Below are 21,112 nucleotides of genomic sequence, written 5' to 3'. Positions count from 1 at the left end.
TTTCATGCAAATCAATTGTGAGATGGACAGATTATGAATCATGGGCATCAGCAAGTAATTATGATAGCTGCTTTGAGATAGTGATGACACAGTTTCAGGCCACACTGAGGTCTGCATAACATTTCATTAATTAATGTACCATGCACTATGATACAGAGCGTCGGTTCTGCTGAAGTAGTCTATTTGGCAAGGGTTGCAATCCTGGATGGACACGGGATGCTGGAATTTGTGACTTCACCAGGGTGCTGCAAATAACTCTTGTGCTCTTCGTGAAAGACACAGTGAGATTTTAATGTCCATCAACCAGTGCTCGTAGACGGGTCCTTTCGCTTCACATCCATCCGATTGACGGCACACACATTGATGAATCACCCTGCCTGTGAAACACCAAAATGATATCAGTTTATGGCTGGAACAAGATTCAAACCCAGGCTAGATAGCCCAGAGGTTAGTGCACATACCTCTCGGCTGTCCTTCCAGCCATCCTGTACAAGGGTATTTATAATTTTCTTTCTTGTTTGGTATTTACTGAATACCCCCAACATATTTAATAATCAACCCTGGTGGACTATGAGAAAGGCTCACGGTTCCATTATTTAATTTACAGCATAGCGGGAGAGCAGCTCTATGCACCGGTCAATAATTTTAAATGCCCTTCCAAAATTGCCTTGCCATCTAATAACACAGACTCGTTTGGAAAACGTTTTCAAACTATCTTTTTGCAGCAGGAGCGTCACAACCTGTACTGTGACCATGCCATAAATACCGCTTAATACTTGTCCTGCGAGACCCCAAGCCAGGCTGTGATTTTGGCGAAGTGCCTGGGACAGGGTTAAAACACACAGCGGCAAGAGATTGAGGAAAGGGGACAGGGCAGCAGATGGACAGGCAGACAGACAAACGGCTATAAATCACACGGGTGTGAATAGAATCCCCCCTGGGGGCTGGTGGGGAGCCCTAATGAAACGGGAAACATGTTGTGTGTAAACTCCGGAATGAATCTTCTTGCTGTCAAAGCAGGCAGCGCATCCTGGCCGATAATCATTCAGCGAGCGGCGGGGTGCGTGCGTCCCATGGTCCCTGCAGCCCGTGTCAGGCACGCCCGGGGCGTGCGGCCGCACAAGGGGAATCGAACGCAAAAGAAAAAAATCCATAACCTAGCTTATGGCCGATTAGGGGGGGGGGGGAAACAAAAATAAATAAATATGTATGTATATATATATATATATGTATATGTATGTATATATGCATGTATATATATGTATATGTATATATGTATGTATATGTATGTATGTATATATATGTATATATATATATATATGTATATATATATATATATATATATATATATATATATATATATATATATATATATATATATATATATATATATATATATATATATATATATTACTGCTGCGCACTCCAATATTTTTGAGCTTTTTAGAAATTATCTCTACGTTCGACACACGTCCACTTGCACTCTCGAATCGGATCGACCGAGATGTAGAATTAAAATACAAGTTAACAAACGGAGCCATTGTTCGAACTGAACTCAAGCTGTTCATCACAAAGGCTGATTGATCTACGACTAAAAAAAATGATACTCTTAACACAGCAGTACACCATTTTTTACACTCACACTCTTTCTCAAAGAGAAGACCATTGTGTACCGACATCCATGCCCGAGTCGCCTCGGTAATAAAGCGCTACCTGCAGCAGCACTTGGCTGGCACAGCCTGGAAGTGAAAATAGCACAGGCGTGGTGGTTCAAATGCCCCTCTGACTATGGCAAAGTTTCCTCATGTATTTAAACGTATTCTTGTAAAGCAATGAAGTTATTCATTCCAAGATGGATTAAAATCCCGTGGGAGGAGGAACACAAACCTGATAATCCGGACTTTTATACCAATGATCATGACCCGATCAATCTGGTTTTAAATTGCCAGTAGAAATGCGTCACAAATGGATGGTTGGTAAAGGGGAACCCAAAAGCATTTTTTTTCCTTTCTGAAAACCATTGAGAATCATTAATCACGGTTTAATTTGAAGGGGGAGAAATTTGAATTTCTTTTGCCAATCACAAAGTGTCAAAAAATCCCCAGTGTTGATTTTCCATTCCCCCAGTGACGTCACACCCTGAGGCCATGTTGATCTGAATGGTGGCTTCAGATGGAGAAACAGTGCAGGTCGAGCTCGGATTCCGACACTGATTCCACCGTCGTTAGCAACACTGATGACTCTCAGAATGTTGAAAGTGATCAGTGGGATTTTGAAGAAGCAATTGGAGGCAAAATTAGTGATGCAAACGATTTTCGGGGGGATTGTGGAGCCTTATCGTTTCGAGCCTTGAGTGAGCGATTGAGAGGAAGAAGGTGGAAGTGTTCATGAAGATGAAAACGCTGGTCACATGATCGCTTCAGCTCGGTAGGGTTTGATTTTCCATTTAATCGACGGTTTATAAGCGAGGAATTTTGTATTAATTGTTAAATCGGTTTATATATTACTCGATCAAAATACCCGTCATCGCACGACAGCATGGGCATCGCTCAGGCAGACTCGGACACCGTGGACAAAATGGGTGATGAACGCTTTGTCCCACCGTCGCAGGCTGACCAGGTGTGTTATATGTTACAGGATCATCCCGTTTCATACTCTTCCTGGACGCCATTTGTGTCCATGCCGTGTCCCACAGTCATGTCTGTGAGATGTCGATATCCTTCCACAGTGGATCGGGGGTTGTAGAAGGGGGGGGGGGTTGTAGAAGGGGTTGTCCCTGAACGTTTTAGCATCCAAGGTCAAATCCTCTTGAAAGAGTAGATGATGATACATACATACATACTTTCTCTCCACTATAAATACATGGTGGTTTATTGGATTTGTTGAAGTTTTTGTTGAAATTTTTTTTTTTTTCAGGTGCTCTTGTAGCAACTGATGAACAATGGCAACAGGTGTTTGATTCACTGCTCAAACGGTCGATGTGCAGTAGCTGGGTAGAGATGGTGTTACAGTTTCGAGTGATGGCTGTTTCTTCTGCTTAATCGTGGGTCTGGCATCCTCTCTCAATCGTGGCGGATAACCACAAGATCTAGCCATCTCTGTGGTTTCATAGCAATGTTCTGTTAAATGTTCCGAGCACAAAAGTGAACATTTTGTAGGCCTGATCCACACTCGGGTATTGCGGACAAACCTTATCCAATTTCTGGCAAATGTAGGCTGTTTCGGCCATTGATGTAGCTTGAAACCATCTCGGTTTGTGTTACTACAACTACCAAGGATGCATCGACTTGGCATATTTGTGGAAAATCAAAAATTATTCACCGTTTGAGTTAAATCATACCACGATATAACTAGGAGACAGTACAGATCTGGTGGTCTACTCTCATGCGTGACGTCATGGCTAATATGAAGAAGAAGAAGAGGAAGAAGAAGAAGAAGAAGAAGAAGAAGAAGAAGAGGAAGCAGATTTCCACTCTTAATCGAAAATTTACCGACTTCTTAATTATGAAATCGGAAAAAGACATCATATCTATTTTGAAAGGTATCAGGGAATAGATTAGTGTCGAGGGGGTTGGGGCGTTTGGGTCCCCCTTTAACGTTCGTGACCTAAAGGCATTAATAGGGGAGCTGGCTTGACATGTCCATTCATAGGAAAGCATGCTCTGAGATTCAGCATCCCTGTTTTGGAAATTACCGAATGGCAGCTTTTCAAGCACCAACTGAACAAACTTGCCACTTTTTCTTAAATCAAAGGAAATGTATGTGTTATCAGACAACCCACGTTTGTCAGACATCAGTCTGTCTTCTACCATCATGAAGGTCAGCTTTCTTTGTCCCAGAAAGTCAGGAAGCTGTCACGTGAAACGTAGTCATGATATCGGCATGCAATGGCCTACTTCTTTCAAAAATTTCTGAGAGATCGTCGAAAGTCTACGAGCAATGGTGACACCAATCTCAACATTCTCTCTGATAAAGACAGCTTACTTGACGATGCAATACCATGCCTGCGGAGACCTAGTACATGGGTTTAGAGTCAGATCTTATTCCGTGGACAATCACGTGCACATGAGGCAACTCAAAAACATGATTGCTGCCATTGTAAGAGTCCGAAACAAAACAAAATGGAACCTACTACCTAAGCTTATCACCTCGATTTTGCAAGCATTTCTACAGGCACCCTCAAACTGAATTGAGCAAGCCACATCCCGTGGACGTCGGTAAAGCCGCATAACGATTGTGCGAAAAAGAAGACTTGTCCTGATCCAAGAAGGTCTTGCGACCCTGGCCTAGCGTTGGTAGAAAATGAAATATTTGAAATGTTTTATTTATCTTTTCAAGACCACTAGAGCAACGCGCAGAGTAATCAGCCATGTTGACAGGGCTTGGGTGGTTCTTGGGTCCGGTGTTTAGAGTCACTCCGTTCAACGTGCAATACATCCCGGATGCATCGTGACATCGAACTGCGATCAACTCTTTTTGCGACAAATTGTTTTTCCTTTCCCCGTTGTCTGCATTTGTTCACGTCTCACCGGCTCCACGATGTATACACCCTAGTGAGCTGCCAAAGCGGGAGGAAAGGGAGGGGGGCAAATAACTGTTGAGGCCAAAAACAAATTGGAATGCCAGCTCCCATTTTGTTGTTGTTGTTGTTGTTGTTGCAAAAAACACACTGAACGTGCAAAATGACTTCAGGTTGCAGTGCTTACAACAACTCAAATAATCCATCCAATGACTTGCAGTTAGAAGTCACATGGATGTATATAGTTTGTGGTAATCTATTTGAAATAGATGTCCCCGAACTCTGCAGAATTTTGGATTCGATCAACCACACCGACAATTGAAACAAAGCGAGGATTTATTTACATGATGGAAGAATCCAACTGGACCATAATGGGGTTGCCAAGCCGACTGCCGAACGCGGTTATAAAGAGGAAAGGTCAGAATGAGGTATGTGGTTAATCTTGCGCTTGAAAACAGAGAAGGAATTTAACCAAGGCACAGGATCCTTGACCTATTCATCTCAATCATACCGCGAGATCCTTAATGTCGACAATGCTGACAGGACAACCGGCTTGACATTCTCTCCACATGGACGTCGCACCCAGCCCCATTCTGATACTGCAGCCAGAGAGCAGCGTTCGTCGTACTAGGTTCTGTCGGAATTCCGAAAGCTGTAACATTGTAATGGAATTATGGTACGATCTCGAAAATGTTCTCATGAACCAATTATTGGGATTTAATAACACGTATGCAATCTTTACCATTGGGACGAGAACATTCGAAAGCACCTTTATAACTTCACACCTAACTGATTCCTACGACAGATGCCAAAAATGTCGCGAACCAGTCGGGCAACTCGAGTCAAGGCAATTTTGCACTGAAAATGTTTCAACGTCCGTGAGCCTTTTTGGAGCGCATATTTTACCACGGAAATTCAACGGTTGTTTGCTTTTAAATCAATTTGGATCCATCTTGCTATTCTAATTAGGATGACCGCTGGGTCACCCGGGGACAACTGCAATACAAATACAAGAGCTCGCGGAGAAAGCAAGTGTATCGGCAGAATCAGCAGCAGCAGCAGCAGCAGTGTTAGTAGGCAGCAACCACACAAGTCGCAGAAGCATCAGAGCAGGGAGGCACAGGTAAGTGAAGCAGAAACAGAAACACAGACAGCAGAAAAATGCAATCGAAGCACTAGCGGCAGAAGCAGCATAAAAGTGCAAATTGAGCAGCAGAAGCACACACTTCAGAAGCTGCAGCAGCAGCAGCAGCAGCAGCATCATCACTGGAAACCAGGGGAAGAACCATCGGCAAAGTGTTTGCAGTTAGGAGAAGCAGAGGAAGAAGGACGAGCGGGCGAAGCAGCAGCAAGATCAGAAAGCAGCACAAACGAATGCACAGTGTGTACTCTGCCTTCAGCCTCATTGTTTAACTAGCAGGTTATTAAAACGTGGATGGATAAAAAGAGACAAGAGAAAGAGACGGTGCTGCAAGTGCGCAGTCGCCTTCTTGCGCAAATGCACACGCCTCATGCATATGCATCGTGGAGCCACGGCGCTGGTTTTAAAAAGAATGCCGTAGCGAATTCGCACGGTTATATGTTTATGGAGATTCGCACGGCGCGCCCGGTGGCGCAGAGCGCCAAGGCATAAAAGGATTACATGAAAGCATTGTTATTGTAACCTTTGCCGAATTGGAGCCAAAGCGACTCTAAAATATATCGCGCATCGCCCCAGACACTGCCACCTGCCCTGGCATCGGTGGACAGAGTTAAATGGTGAAATTGCGTCTCTTGTCGCGACCCGTCGGCCTGCTAAACAGCACGCTTGACAGACCATCCGAAGTCTCGCTTGGTGCACGCTGCTTGGAACGGAAAGGGAAAATGCGAGTGGACGGAGGGTAATCTCCCACCGATAGATTGTTTGGAGCCATGTGGTGCATCCTCTTGGCACCGCCGAAGGTGTGTTGGTGCTGGTGTTTGGGAAACGAGTGACAATTCTTCTGTGAAACTGGAGGAAGGGTTGAGTCGTTGGGGTGCAACCCCAGAACGTATTTGTCATTGATTTTGAATCAATCACTTTGGGGAAAATATCTAGTTTCTACTACTTGGTGATGTAGATGCAAGAAAACACACACACACACACACACACACACACACACACACACACACACACACACACACACACACACACACACACACACACACACACACACACACACACACACACACACACACACACACACACACACAACGGAGGTGGATACTTTAAGACCTGGTAGGTCTCCATTCCACCTCCTGAAACCCACTTCATTGTGGAGATAGCAAGCGACAACAGCAATTTGCACACACACCCAAACACACACACACATATATATGCATACACATGTGGAGGTGGCTACTTAGAGACCTGGAAGCATTCCGTTCCACCTCCTGAAACCCAGGTATTGAGCCACATCCAAGGACACGCATGCGCGCGCGCGCACACACACACACACACACACACACACACACACACACACACACACACACACACACACACACACACACACACACACACACACACACACACACACTCGCAGTTTCATTCCTTTCAGCCAAGAACCTCTCCAAACAGTGGGTCCACAAACTAACTCAGTTGTATCCAGTGGTCAGTCACTCAATAAGTACAACTACACTCACGTTCTGTGCCTGTCGGTCAGACATTTGCCATTGTCTTTAGAAGCTGCCTTGCATTACCTGAGAGATTTTCAAAGCTGAAAGGATGTCGTGGATTTAACACTAATTGAAAAGACAGCTGAAGAGATCCCAAAAGAGAGATCCCCAAAGACGACTCCCTAAGGGGAAGTGTGGACAGAATTGTCTCTCCTGAGAAATCCCAAATATTATGACCAAGCAAAGGACAAGCACTTTAGCCAGAAGACCAGACGACGTGGTAAAGCTTTGTCTTAACAATACTTAAGCACCTTCACCTTTAGGTCAAAATAAAAGGTCATACAAAAGACAAGTGTCCTACCCCTAATACCTTGTTCTTTCTGCTTTCAGGTTTCACCAGCAAGAGAAATTCAGCCTAAAAATGCAAAGCCCAAAGGACAAGTGGTGCACTATTTTGACACCGAATAATATGTAGAGGACCAAGAAGAAAAGCGGAGTGCTAAGTGAACACACCATCAGTTACGTCATAATTCACAATGAATTGACCAATCAATAGGAAGATGAAACAGATACTGTTCGGAGCACCCTGGAGAGGCTGCTGCCTCTGCTGCGAGTGAGTGTGGCTTTCTGCTGTGAGCTGAATCTTAATCTGCCATTGAGGCCGCATGCATTGAGCTGTTGAGTTAGTGTCGATAAATAGCATTCCGTGAAAGTTCTGCTGATTTCCAAGAGAAGTTTCTACGATGAGCAACGACGTGCAACCCAGAGTTTTTCAATATATCGTACATGATTACACCACCGGTATATGCGTGAAGCCAAACACTGTTCATCTATTTTATTGTTTTGGCGACGAGGGAAAGTGAGGGGTCAGAGTGTGTCAATGACCTCACACTCATAGCCTCTTCTACGTGTACATCAAACGAGCCAGCAGGCCAACTCTTTGATCAGGGGCAGCTGGAGACATGGAGGGGCCATGAACAAGCAACAGAAAAGGGTACACTCACAAAAGCATGGCACTCTGTCACGAACAAGGGCGGGTGAGACGCACGTTCAAAGTGGTGATGCAGAATGCGAGGGACGGGAAGGAGCGAGGGACAGCGAAAGAGAAAGCGAGACCGCTCGCTAAGCCCACGGAGGGTCCTTCACATCACAGGAATGGAAATGGAGCGATCAAACGCGGGCGGGGTCAGGGAGGCACGGTATGACACGGGAGTATCTCGTCTAAAGCAACAGGCCATATGACCGTACGCAAATAGACTTTTTGATACGAACCGGCCAGGAGAGCGAAGGCCAAACGAAGCCATTAGGTTTCTCATAGTGGTTGAAAATTTGTCTTTAAACCGTTTTGTAACAGTTTCCCACTTCATATAATGTGGATCATAAAATTTTAAGAACAAAAGTGGAGACCTGAGCACGTTTTGTTTCTTCTTACTCACAAGCATGCAGGATGCAGAACTGCTCAATCACAAGGTCATGATACAGTCGTTATCTAAAATTACATAACGCTGTGATAAACCAATCGCTTTACTTGTTCTTCACTGGGTTGGCTTGCTTGCTGATCCCACCATACCTTGTTGAAATCCCACGAATATTATTGCATCGACTTGCCCATTGTCTACTCGTGTCATTGTCATCGTCATCGTCATCATCAACCAAACTCTACACGGAGCATTGGTGCTGCTGAAGCAGTTACAAGGCTACAATCCTGGTCAGATCGCCACTCCAGCTCAAGCTGTTTGCTGTTACAGAAATTTGTAATTTGTTCATGGTGCCAGCGATAGCTCAACTACTCTTCACAAAGGAGACCGTGGGATCCTAAACGTCCACCAACTAATGCCGGCAGACTGGACGCCGAGTTTAACATCCATTCAAGGGACAGCACACACATTGATGAATCACCCTGGCCTTGAAACACCGGGATGACAGTTTATTGCTGGGTCGGGATTCGAACCCAGGATAGACAGCTTAGAGGCATATGTGCCTTCCTCTCGGCCATCCTGCCAGCCCCACTCTTGTCCTACTTCACCTGAAAGCAACAATGATATCTCCTAATGTCCTCACTCTGCACATGAAGCACATACAAGCTCCTTCAAGGCCATTGTCTCATAATAATAAACAAACAAAGAAAAGCAAATGTTGCAATTACTTAAACACAGGAAAGAAACAAAAAAGGTCAAAGTGGTCCTTATTCACCAGAACGTTGTTTCAAAAGACACGTCCCATTGCCTCCTGGCTTATCTTACTAATTACAAGGGAAACATTCAAAACGTTCTCGGAACAACGAGATGCTCACATTAGTCCGAGATACACGGACGTTTATTTATTTTACAATAAAATGTATTCCAACCAAAAATGCATATGTACTTATTCTGGATATTGAAAGAACAAAAGAGTTTCTGTTTATCTCGTTGCTAGAACTCGTCGAGGACACCCTTCTCAAACTCTTACTTCTGTCTTCAAACTTGGACATGATCAGGTAACTCAGGAAATCCTTTACAATGCAGAAACATGGGGAGAAGAACACATGGCCTATCCAAAGAGGTTACAATCCTCCAGGAGGTTCTACATACTTAGATGTTGCGTGACCACACTGTGGGCATTTTCATGACATGTTTGACTTCACTCTGTATGATCGAGGATCAGGTATTCTTCGTGGTTGAGCAATATGTTGGAAGTTTGTGTCATGTTGTTCAAACCAAAAAGAAGTGTTCATATTGGGAGTGCATTGCTCTTTTGAAAAAATCCAGTTGTGATTTAACCGGTAGTGCAACATATTGAAGGTGACGTGAAAGAATCTCCGGGTCAGAGGGATGAGGTTACCCAGGTCATGGCTTGAAAATGATTGCTGGACCATCTCTCCGTGTCTTTGCACCTCGATGAGTGGAAACAATAGAGGATGAGCTCGTGAAGTCGAAGTTGATGGTGCTTATAATTCTTCCATCCAGATGATACTTTGAGAACACTGCATGACCAATTTGCCCTTGCTTTTGGACCACTGCAGATAAAACAGTTGTGAAGGACATCAGCCTTCAGCAGCAAGCCTTTGTTGCTCATGGCCCAATGGATGGAGTAAGTTGCCACGAAGGCAATAGGTGAACTGGGAAAGGTTTTCAATACAGTCCTCTCGAAAATTTAATTTTTATCTCACCTGGAGCGTAGTTCAGGGGAGCTGATGGGATAGCGCGTCATCTGTCCGTCCGTCCATCCGCAAATACTTGCAACGTCTTCTCTGAAACTACACAAACGATTTGATGAAACTTGACCCCAACCTTCATTACCTGGTATGTTCCAAATTTGTTCACGGCGTTAAAAAAAATTGGGGCGAAGGGGGTCTATGAGGGATTTCCCCCCAAAATAGGTGTTTACTTTCTCCTCAGAAGCTACATAAGCAATTCCGATTAAACTTGACCACAATCTTCATCACTCGTGATGTACCAAAGGTTGTTCACGGCATTAAAAAAAAAAAATTGGGGTCTGAAGGGGGGTCTACGGAGGTAGTTTATTGGGGGCTGCTCCCCCCCCCCCCCCAGAAGATGTGTTTGCCTTCTTCTCCGAAACTACACAAACAATTTCGATGAAACTTGACCACGAAGTACCAAAGTTTGTTCACGTTATTTCAAAAAAACAAAAATTGAGGTCTAAGGAGGTTTGTGGAGGGGGGAGGGTTGATGTTGATCCTGCTCATCAGATTTTCTCAGTGAGGGATCCTCGTGAGTGGAGGAGGCCAGTGGGCCGACCAGGTTCCTCGTGGTTGCAGCAGGTTGATCATCATCTCAAGGAGATGGGGATGGGCCAGGCATCTGTCTGGGGGATGGTCAGACAGAGGCCCCTGGAGTACCGGCGGAAAGTGGACGCAGCAACGCACTGCTCCGGCGCATGCTCCCATACCTGACCTGACCTGACCTGTGGGGTTGCCTCCCAAAATAAGTATTTACTATAACATTGGTTCATTGGTACATATTGCCGATTCCATCCCACATTGACTTCCTTCTCAGTGTCAGTATTCTACCAGGTGAGTGCCCAGAGGTATTGCCCCTATTTTTTTCTTCACTGTCATCCTTAAGCCCAAATCAATACATAAGATAACTCCATGTTGCTATGTTTTGTTTTCCTTTTCATTTTGCTGGATTGTACACCTTCAGACATCTGTGGATCCAGAATACCTTGTTGATGGTGATGTCCATTTTACAGGTCGAAGGCTGCTATGCTGTAAAGATGAGGCCACAATGTGGTGCTCAATTTTGTGGTGCACCACAAGTTACGTAGCATAGACGGTGCTGCTCAGGCTTATTTGGCCCGATAATGTCCTGTATCTCCTTACCTGACGTTTCCCATCTTTTCCTTCTTCCTTTTCATCATTCGACACAATGACTTTATATTTTCATGCTTAATGATGCAACCGAGGTAATATTGTGATTCAGCAACTTATTTGCATAAATTATGATGATATCATCTTTTGTCCGTCTTCTTGTTTTCTTTTTTTAATTCTTGCTCTCCTTTATTATTTTTATTTTTTGTATACATAGTCGAGGCTCATCGAAGAGCTAGAATGACAAGATGGATACAGAAGGAAACTCTCAGGAGGGAAAACTGGAAACTTGGAAGGAGGAGGGAATGGGGGTAGGGATGAGGTTAACGAGGGTAGTAAAGATCATGGTTTTGGATTGGGGACGATCTGAGATGGTGGTGAACAGCTGTCTTGAATACATCGAGGGAAGAATGAGATTGAAGTGGATGTGGAAGTTGGTTCCATAGCCATGAAAAACGAGGAAGAAATGAGTGGATTTAGAAACTTTAACCAGAAGTAGGTTGATGGTGGAGCATGTGAGCCCAGAAGAAACCCGAGGGGGGGTGGACAGAGCACAGAAATAGCAGAGGGTGCAAGACCAGAAAGAAGGAGGTAGAAGACAGAGAGACCACTGACCTCTCTGCGATGGCAAAGTGTAGTCCCATAGACTCACCTTTGTTGTCGGAGATTCCAATAATCTCTAAGGCTTTGATTTCCATGGTTAAGCTGAGCAAAGTGTGAGGTAGGAGAGCCACCACAGAGAGGAGAGCAGTGCTCCATCAAGCTGCAGATGAAGGCCTTGTAGGCGGACAGGAGTTCAGGTGTGCCAAGGAAGGACTTTGTACAACGGAGGATGCCCAGTTGGCGGCTGGCTTTGGAGGCCAACACTGTTTTCCTGTTTTACTCTCGGCAAGCAAAATATTTCCACTCTTTCCATCATCATTCTTTTAGCTGCTGCATCCAAGAAGACGCACCAGACTTGGACAGTGTTCAGGAATTTTTTATAGCGAGTATGAGACAGCAGTCTCATTTCAATATCCGGTTTGACAAGTTCTGGAAACCAATGAACACGAAGCTCTTTCAAAATAAATTAAATAAAGTTTCCAGCAGAAAGGTAGTGGCTTCCACAGTCAGCAGATCAAAGAAAAACCTGTTGAGTTAGTTCCTCGTTTGTGGAAAAGATTGACATGCCTCAGAGAGCATTTTTGGGGTGTCTTGTCAATAGGTCCAACGGGTTGTGAGGGACAACCCCATCAGGTGATCAATTTCATCAATTTTTAACTGTCGTCCCAACAGGGGTTCTAATAGAAGGTAATACTTTGGCCCAAATCTATCCAAGATACTTCTGCAATCAGGTATTCAAAGAAGGGAGGTGGAGAACAAAATGGGGAGGGGTAGGTAAGTTGGGGAAGAAGTGGGGGTAATAAAATGCAACCAGAATGGAGGAACCATGCAGTGGTTGGAGAGGGGGTCGGAAGTCAATGGTTCCTCCATTTTATGTATGCAATACCTTTAATCGGTAACGAGATTATCCTGCAAAAGGGAATAAGTACAAAGGCAAAGAGGAGGTACAAGTAAAATGTGCAGATGCTCATGAAAGAGGAAGAATGGAGGGGTTGGGAAATATAACCGCAGACATTTTGTCAACACTTCTGTCTTGGAGTCAAAACGATCCGATTACTGCACCGCAAATTGATTAAAGGCCAAAAAGAAAGGGAGGCTGCTGATTAGCATAATGTTTGTGACATACCCAAATGCCTTTCAGTATGATACACACACAAGGTGACTGAATAATGGACAGGACAGTCATGGTGGGACATCATCGGAGATAAAAAGGGCCTTGTGGGAAGGCAACCAAAACATGTACAGTACTGTCCTTGGAAATTGATTCTCATCTCATAATAATGATCATCATCATGTGCCATGCCCAGTGCAGAGTGGTGGTGCTGCCAACGCACACAGTGATGAATCACCCTGCTCGTGAAACACCAAGAAGGCAGTTTACACCTGGGTCGGGATACAAACTCAAGCAAGACAGCGTAGAGGCGAGTGTGCATACCTCAAGGCCATCCTGGCAGCCCCTAATGATAATAATAATAATAATAATAATAATACTAGCACATTTAATTTCATCAAAACACTGCACAACAGTCAGGATTTATTTATTCATGTGCAGCCGGTGGCTGCTTCATTTTCTGGGTACATGGCTGTGCTGCGGATGCATGCCCCCATCACCAGCGATCTGGTACTCATTTTGTCAACCTCAGAAGGATGACAGGCTGAATCAACCAGCCTGGTGTTAATTCAACAACACAACAGGGGCTTGAACTCAGGATTCGAAGATCTTAAGCAAGCCACCTTAACGATTAAACCAACACCAGGCTTCGACAGTGGGGAGATACAGCACTGTAATTCATAAAGACAACTTATTGATGGGAAAGATGAACTTTTACATCAAGTTGGAAAATAAAAAAAGAATTACAAATTGATAACAGTTATTTGAGCTCTCTAATGTAGCATGATAGCAGGTACGAATGTAATGTCTTGCGTGCATTTTAATCGATTACATCCTCGTGTCATTGATGTGTGCGGATTCATGTTAAAAGTGAGCCCGTGTTTCCCAAGCGCCAATTGAAAGGAGGTCGAAAATTAAACTTGGACACAGGAAGAGCCATTTGGACAATCACGGCTGTGTCATAATTACATTGCATTGAATGTACTGTTTGCAGAGGATATTGTTGCGTACCGTACCCTGGCCAAAGTCCACCGTCCTGATCTACCGGGGCACCACCCGCGCACATGTAGCCATGCCTCAAAAGTAATAACGAAGCCTGCGGACAGAATTGGTAATTGAATCCTCGTCAAATATGAATTGGATGGTTACTGTATGGGTTGAAAGAGAATATATAGACAGAGATGAAAGCAAATCCATACATCCACTGAACACTTATCTTACATTATTATTATTATTATTAATATTATTATTATTATTCATACTAGATGTCATTAGACATATTTTATGAACCTATTTCATGTACGAAGGCACGGTACTTGCGACCATATTAATGACTGAAGGCGTGTCACTATGAACTCAAGGCTACATGATTCAAGACCATATGGCCATATTTTTAACCGACGATTTCAGATGGGACAGGCATCTTGACTTATCATCCAAATAATGGAGTACATCTCGATGCGGCACCCCCGTGCTGGCACCCAACCAGAACAGCAGCTTTTGTTTGATTCGACATCGCAGCAGGCCAAATCAGAGGTGAGCACTCTGCAAACAGGTAATCTGCTAAAATACCACAAAAGTAATCTCACACCTCTTCAACATCGTCGAGGGAGAACGCCAAGTCGTTTTGGCACCAACTTGGTCCCTTGGAAGGCTTTATAAACAAATGTAATGGCCGTCTTTGGATGGCAAGCGACATGGTGGTAAAACTACGTACATACATCCCTTATTATTGGGTGATGGGTGTATATATATATGTAGCTGTGGTAGGATGGTGGGAATATCTGGCGATTGTGGTTTGCAATGATGGGTGCAGAAATCTCGGCAAAGAGGATTCACATTGTCACAAAACAATTTTCTGAACGATGAAGAGCACTTTTCCGTCGTGGACTTTTCCTGAACGTGACCATCCACTGGAACAGACATTCGAGATGTGTAATGGGAAACGAAACTTCATTTGTGTCAAGGCTAAACGCAACTTGCTGAACCGACAGAGGACCAAAGTGCATTTTCATCTGAGTGAGACAAATATAGAGTTTGTTCGTTCAACTCTGAGAAGTGTACGCAGGACACATGAAGTCTTCATGGAAATAACTTCAAAACGTTCCCCTCATCCTACACAGCTGCAAACTTGGTGCCATCTTGATCTTCACTGGTTAAACATCTCAATAACCTGTACCTGGATTTACCAAGTCTGTCTCTGTCTGTCTGTACCTCTCTCTCTATGTCTGTTTCTATGTCTGTCTCTCTGTTTCTGTCTCTTTCTCTCTCTGTCGCTCTCATGCTCTGTCTCTCTGTCTCTGTCTCTATCTCTCTCTCTGTCTGTCTCTGTGTGTCTCACTTTCTCTGTGTGTATCTGTCTTGTTATCATCTTCGCATATTCCTCACTCACAAACCCACCTCTTAAAAGTGTTCCATCAGCACCTCGTCATCCACAAACAATCCGGATTCATCTTGTAAACCGTACTTTAAATTGCATTGTAATTCTACAGCAAATCACTTTTACCAACAAAAGATGGTTGTGGCAAGAAAATATAAACATGAGGATAACTAACACCCTATTTGTAATGTAACGCTTGCACCTTGTTACCTCCACCACCGAAGGTGGAGGTTATGTTTTCACCCCCTCTTTGTCTGTTTGTTTGTTTGTCTGTCTGTCTGTCTGTGTGCAGGATATCTCAAAAAGTTGTGGAAGGATCCAGATGAACTTTGTTGGGCAGGTTGGGTGTGTGACAAGGAAGAACGATTTCGCTTTGGGTGAAGATCCGGATCTGGATCCGGCAAGGAGAATTTTTTAAGTGATTCTTCACCATTGAGAGATAGGGCCAAAATGATATATAGCACGATATTTCAAAAAGTTGCGGACAGATTTGAATGAAACTTGGTGGACAGGTTGGGTGTGTGACCAAAATGAATTGATTTGATTTTGGTGAAGATCTGAATCCGGATTTGTAGAACAGAACTCTTTAATTTTTAAAGTGATTCTTCACCATTGAGAGATAGGGCCAAAACGATATAGTGCTGTATAGCATGATGTTGCAAAAATGTATTGGGCCTGATATGTTCTCATGGATCAGGCATTATGTGGCGGAGGTATGCGCTCTACCGAGTGCCCTTCTAGAATATTAGTTTTTTCATTGTGCATTATTAGAATATTTATAGATGCCACTTTAATGAAGAGGATTTCAAATGGAAAATGGAAAAGTCCTTGAAAGAAAAAAAGAACTCGCCTTCTGATTCCCCCCACCCTCCCCCCCATTATTACGAGGTACAAAGGATGACATCAGGGCTGGCAGTGGAGCCTTGAGGAACGTCCATTGGCCCTCAAGTTTTATATCCCTGGTTCGAATCTCGATTCCGCTTCAGTCCGATGGCTCAATGTGCACACAGTCCGTCGGAAGGACGTTAAGCAGGAGGACCCGTCTGCCAGTACTGCGGTCGTTCATGGACCTTAAAAGATTCCACGCTATCTTTCACGAAGAGTTTGAGATGTCGTCAGCACACCGAACAAATTCCGAATTCCTGCCACCTTCAGGACTGGCCAGCTGGTTCGTGAAAGAATTGGGCCAAAAAACGGTTCCTGGCTGAACCCACAAGATGTGAATAATTTTGGCAGTTATAGTAGTAGAAGTCGTAGTAGTACAAGAAGGAGTTCATTTTGAAAGAACTTCAATGCAGGAAGAGGCCATTTGGTCCATCAAGCCTGTTAAATGGTTATCAACCTCTGTTATTATTTCTTTTTTTTTGGTGCATTTGGTGAGATAACATCTTAATGCGAAGCCAACGCGATGACACAAAGAATCGCATTCAAATCGCAGGTCACAACAATGTGGGATTATAAATAAAATGGAAAAAGGAAAAAAAAAAAAAAAAACGTAGAAAAAGTAAATGTACAGAGCACAGGCACATGACAAATAAATGGTTTTGGCACAAAATTCAATGATGTCCTATCCTCGTAACTCGGTCCTCTATTTCAGGGCCAAGGTTTAGCTCGGCATGTTCTGAGCTGCCCCGGCAAAACCCGAGAGTGCTTAGCATCGCCGAAGGCCCCTTCCCAAACAAACATAATAAAATTCTCGCCCCCTAGCTAAGCCCTGCCGTGAATGGCGAACCTTTATCTCACGCGTTCACGGCCCAGGCAGGCATGCTTCAATAGGCTCAGCTTTACGCTAGGCCCGACCGGCATCCGGTAGCTGCAGAAATACAATTTGTGAGTCGTCACACCCCAAAGCCCCGTTGCCATGGGCTTCAACGCATAACCGGCATGCTATTCTTCAACTTTAACCCTTTGCAGCCTGTTGGCCCGGCAGTTCAGAACCAAAGAGTTCAGGTTGCTGGCCTGTTTTAGGTTGTGCAGGTCGCCACACGTTTATTGCCGAATGGTAGTTCCCGACAAAACCTTACCGTCATCCAGGATCGAGACCACCACACCAGCTCCCGTCACATTTCTCTTCCAAGCTGCCATTACATTGAGGTCAAAGCGTTTTGGGCCGTGGTTTTTGGTCTGCCCAACGTTGTACTGAAGGAACAAAGACATTGTGATAGACTATATAAGCAATGACTCTCTTCGCAAGAGTAGCAACGACGATGCCGACGATGGAAAAAAGAATATCAAAAGTCATGATTTGAAAATTTGAAAAAGCAGAACAATGAAATTGGTGAAATTCATTGCACGTCCTGCTTGTTCTGAAAGCAAGATGTTCTCTGTGTGTATCTTATCATAAATGGTTTACAGTTGCATGAAATTCGATGAAAACAAACAATAGCAAACTTGAAATTCCAAGTCTCACAGAACAGCAACTGAAGACAAGGAGCCCCCTCCCCCCAATGTCTTTTTTCTTTTTTTTGCCCATTTCGCAGCAGGAACACTGCAGATCCAAAATCCACCAAGGCCCATCCTTTCCTCCCACATTCCCTGTTCCCATCCCCCAGTTTTTTTTCCTTCTTTCTCATTCTCCCACCGATTCCTTTCTCCCTGCTGTGCCCTGGCCCATTAATGATCTCACTGCACACCCCTGGATACTATCCACCCCCTTCACCCCCAAACCTACACCACTCAACTCTCCACCCCCTTCCAGCACCCCTCTTTTTCAAGCCATTGGGACGTGACTATGTGTACACACCAGTTCCCACTGATCGGGCCATTTCGGGTCGTTGAAGCGTAGCGGGTCTCTCAGTCCGACCGACGAGTCCATAATGTTGAAAACTGCTTTGGGAAGCTTGCGGGATGCCGTCATGTCCAGATATTCTGCATTCAGCATTGAAAAAAAGAATGAATAAAACACCTTCAAGGGGAAAAAAATAAATCGCACCCCTCTTCCCCTCTCAACGAAAATAGCACAAACACAAACATGTGCATGAAGTCAACAGGACGTTGATGGAGATACCCTAACCACCGTGGGAAGCTAGGAGAAGCTGACGTTTCGGGCATTAACCCTTCGTCGGAGCAAAAGACGGTTAACGCCGGAAACGTCAGCGTCTCCTTTGTTCCCACTGCTCTTAGCACACCTCGATCAACGTCTCGTTGATTTCATCCATCGTTTTATGTGTCCGCCGACGCAGATCGACCCTACCCTTCAACAGCAAGACTAGCTAGCTCTTCGTTATAACTCAAACCAAATGCTTTTCCTTCCACGACGAAGTCATTATTGGAGGGCTAAGCACTCTGCTTACTAGTTCACAAGAGCCAATAAAAACGGGGGTACTTATCTGGATACTTGTTGCATTTTGTGGGATGAAATGAACATTTCGGTGTAAAATTAAAATCATTTATTTTGCTTCCTGTTTGTGAGTAAAATGTTTTACTTTCAACTTTGAGATGAGTCTGCCCTTCTCGAAACGTGACGTGCTCCTTGAAAGATTCTATTGTTTTGTGGGCGACGATGTCACCGGTGGCCGAGCGTGAATGTGGAGCCAGTAAGCTGGGACCGCCATTGTGTCTTGTAATTAAAAGGGACTTTTATTCTGCGGTAAGATTCTGTGAATACCAGTTGTTTGGGCTGAAATAATAAAATAAAAAAAAAATTCAGTTCTCTTTCTCAAAACAATCAAGGAACCGAAGACATCGCAGTTTGCGATATTTCGATCGCATGACGCAAATGGCGTTGGTGGCAATATTGACACAGTGCAAAGCAAAAATGGTTTATTTGCCAACAACATTTTGTGAAAAATGAATTTTAAACTTCTAACAGTCTTTATCTTTAGCATACCACAAATTGACATTAACTCTCGAAAGAACAACCTCCGGAAAAGTTTTCTCATGCAAAGAGAACTATATTTATTTATTTCTTAATGCTACAGATCTTCGCTGGTGATGAGGACAACATTGTCAATCTTCACTTCCGCCACCGAATTACGTTTTCACCCCTGTCTGTCCGTCTTTGTTTGTCTGTGAGCATGATATCTCAAAAGGTTATGGGGACAGGTTGGGTAGCAGGACGAATTGATTCAATTTTGGCCAAAATTCAGATTCAGATCCGGATCAGAGAATTTTTGAAGTGATTCTTCAACGTTGAGAAAGGGAAACCAAAAAAAAACGATATGTAGCACGATATCTCAAAAAGGTTATGGACGGGTTATGACAAATCCTGGTGGATAAGTTGGTCAGGTGAGGAGAACAAGCCGATTCGATTTTGGTTCAGGCTCGGATACAGATCCAGCCTGTAAGTGGGATACAACATATAAACTGTTCATCCTAGTGGAGGTACGTGCTCTACTGAGTACTGTTTTAGTCTTATTCTTCCGTTTTAACGGACACGATTCCGTGATTTCATGCAGCACATGGCTGGTGGTAGCATAAGGAAAAACATCACGGGAATTTTACCATCCACCAGTGATGAGGGCTGGCAGACAGGTCGTCCTCTGGTATAATGTCCTACCGATGGACGGATGAACCACCCTGCATTCGAAACACCAGGGTGGCAGTTTCTGGCTGGTTGAACATTCAAACCCAGCTCAAAAGTGAATGCGCAAACCTCAAAGCTATCCTCCCAGCATGAAGACAACATTGCCAATGTCAAAGTTAAACAAATACATTTATTAATAAAATAGGGAGATGTGCAGGCACTTGTATTTCGTGGAGGAAAATGTGTTGAATAAGAGCGGCGCATGAATGATGAATGAAGAAAGGTTTGGCTTTGAGTTTACGAATGGCAATTGGTGGCATTGTCAGGATTCCGGATCCAGCTAAGTGCAAGTCTTCAGGATATGTTTTGCTTCAGCGCTTGGGGATACAATTTCATGTTCAAGTCGAGATGTCCTGGGTTGAATGAGGGGATTCTACTGGAGAACATGCAACAAATGGCACCTCAGTTGTACCTTGGAGCCCAATTTGCAATGATATCCCACTGTGTTCATTACCCATCCACTTGCGGACGTGTCATAAGACGAGTTGATCATAACGTCGTTTCTAGAGAAGAACAGCCACGGTGTATATGTGGAGATCTTTTTTTCGGTTTTAGGCTAATCCCACCAACTAGTAACTACTTCAGCCAACATAAATTTCAATGGCTTTCAAAACTCAGTCCCACGTGACATCCTGATGGTGCAGTTTGTCCAAGTGAGGCGCGTGGGCCCCTGTCGGAGCGATTGTTTTAGCAAGTGCAATGCCACATATGGCTCTGGAAGCACAGTCATCTCGCCAACCTTCATACCACCCTGGGCCTTGTGGTGTAAAATGGACAACTCTGGCAGCCTAATTTCACGGCTGTTTAATTACGGCAGTAAAACGATGCATGCTGTAACAAACCAATTCAAAATTATTGCACCGGTAACAGGTAAAAAAAAAAAAAGTTCTTGCCTATACAATTATATAATAGGTGATTGTAAACTTGAGGTGTGCCTCGGTGAAGACGCAGATGCTGTAACATTTATGTGGTCGGAATTTATAAAAAAAAAGTATATTCAGGAACTGGATTAAGGAATAGTTGTGCAATAC

General features: G+C 44.0%; 1 protein-coding gene across 2 annotated transcripts in view; it reads right to left on the bottom strand.

The window, feature by feature from the left end:
* The window catches only part of LOC147010638 (PC3-like endoprotease variant B), a 278,472-nt gene that overhangs the window by 195,208 nt on the left and 62,152 nt on the right, over window positions 1-21,112 (bottom strand). For both annotated transcript variants that reach the window (XM_085859874.1, XM_085859875.1), the window contains exons 6-7: window positions 18,300-18,424; window positions 17,581-17,695 (exon numbers count right to left, since the gene is read on the bottom strand). In XM_085859874.1, the coding sequence (XP_085716000.1) occupies window positions 17,581-17,695; window positions 18,300-18,424 (240 nt within the window). The remainder of the gene's footprint in view (window positions 1-17,580; window positions 17,696-18,299; window positions 18,425-21,112) is intronic.

Source organism: Eptatretus burgeri, chromosome 16, assembly GCF_056783735.1.
Source record: "Eptatretus burgeri isolate ZD-2024b chromosome 16, Ebu_testis_v1, whole genome shotgun sequence".
In the NCBI taxonomy this organism is placed as follows: Eukaryota; Metazoa; Chordata; class Myxini; order Myxiniformes; family Myxinidae; genus Eptatretus; species Eptatretus burgeri.
The sequence above is the reverse complement of the archived record's forward strand: the minus strand, read 5'-3'. Positions and strand labels throughout refer to the sequence as shown.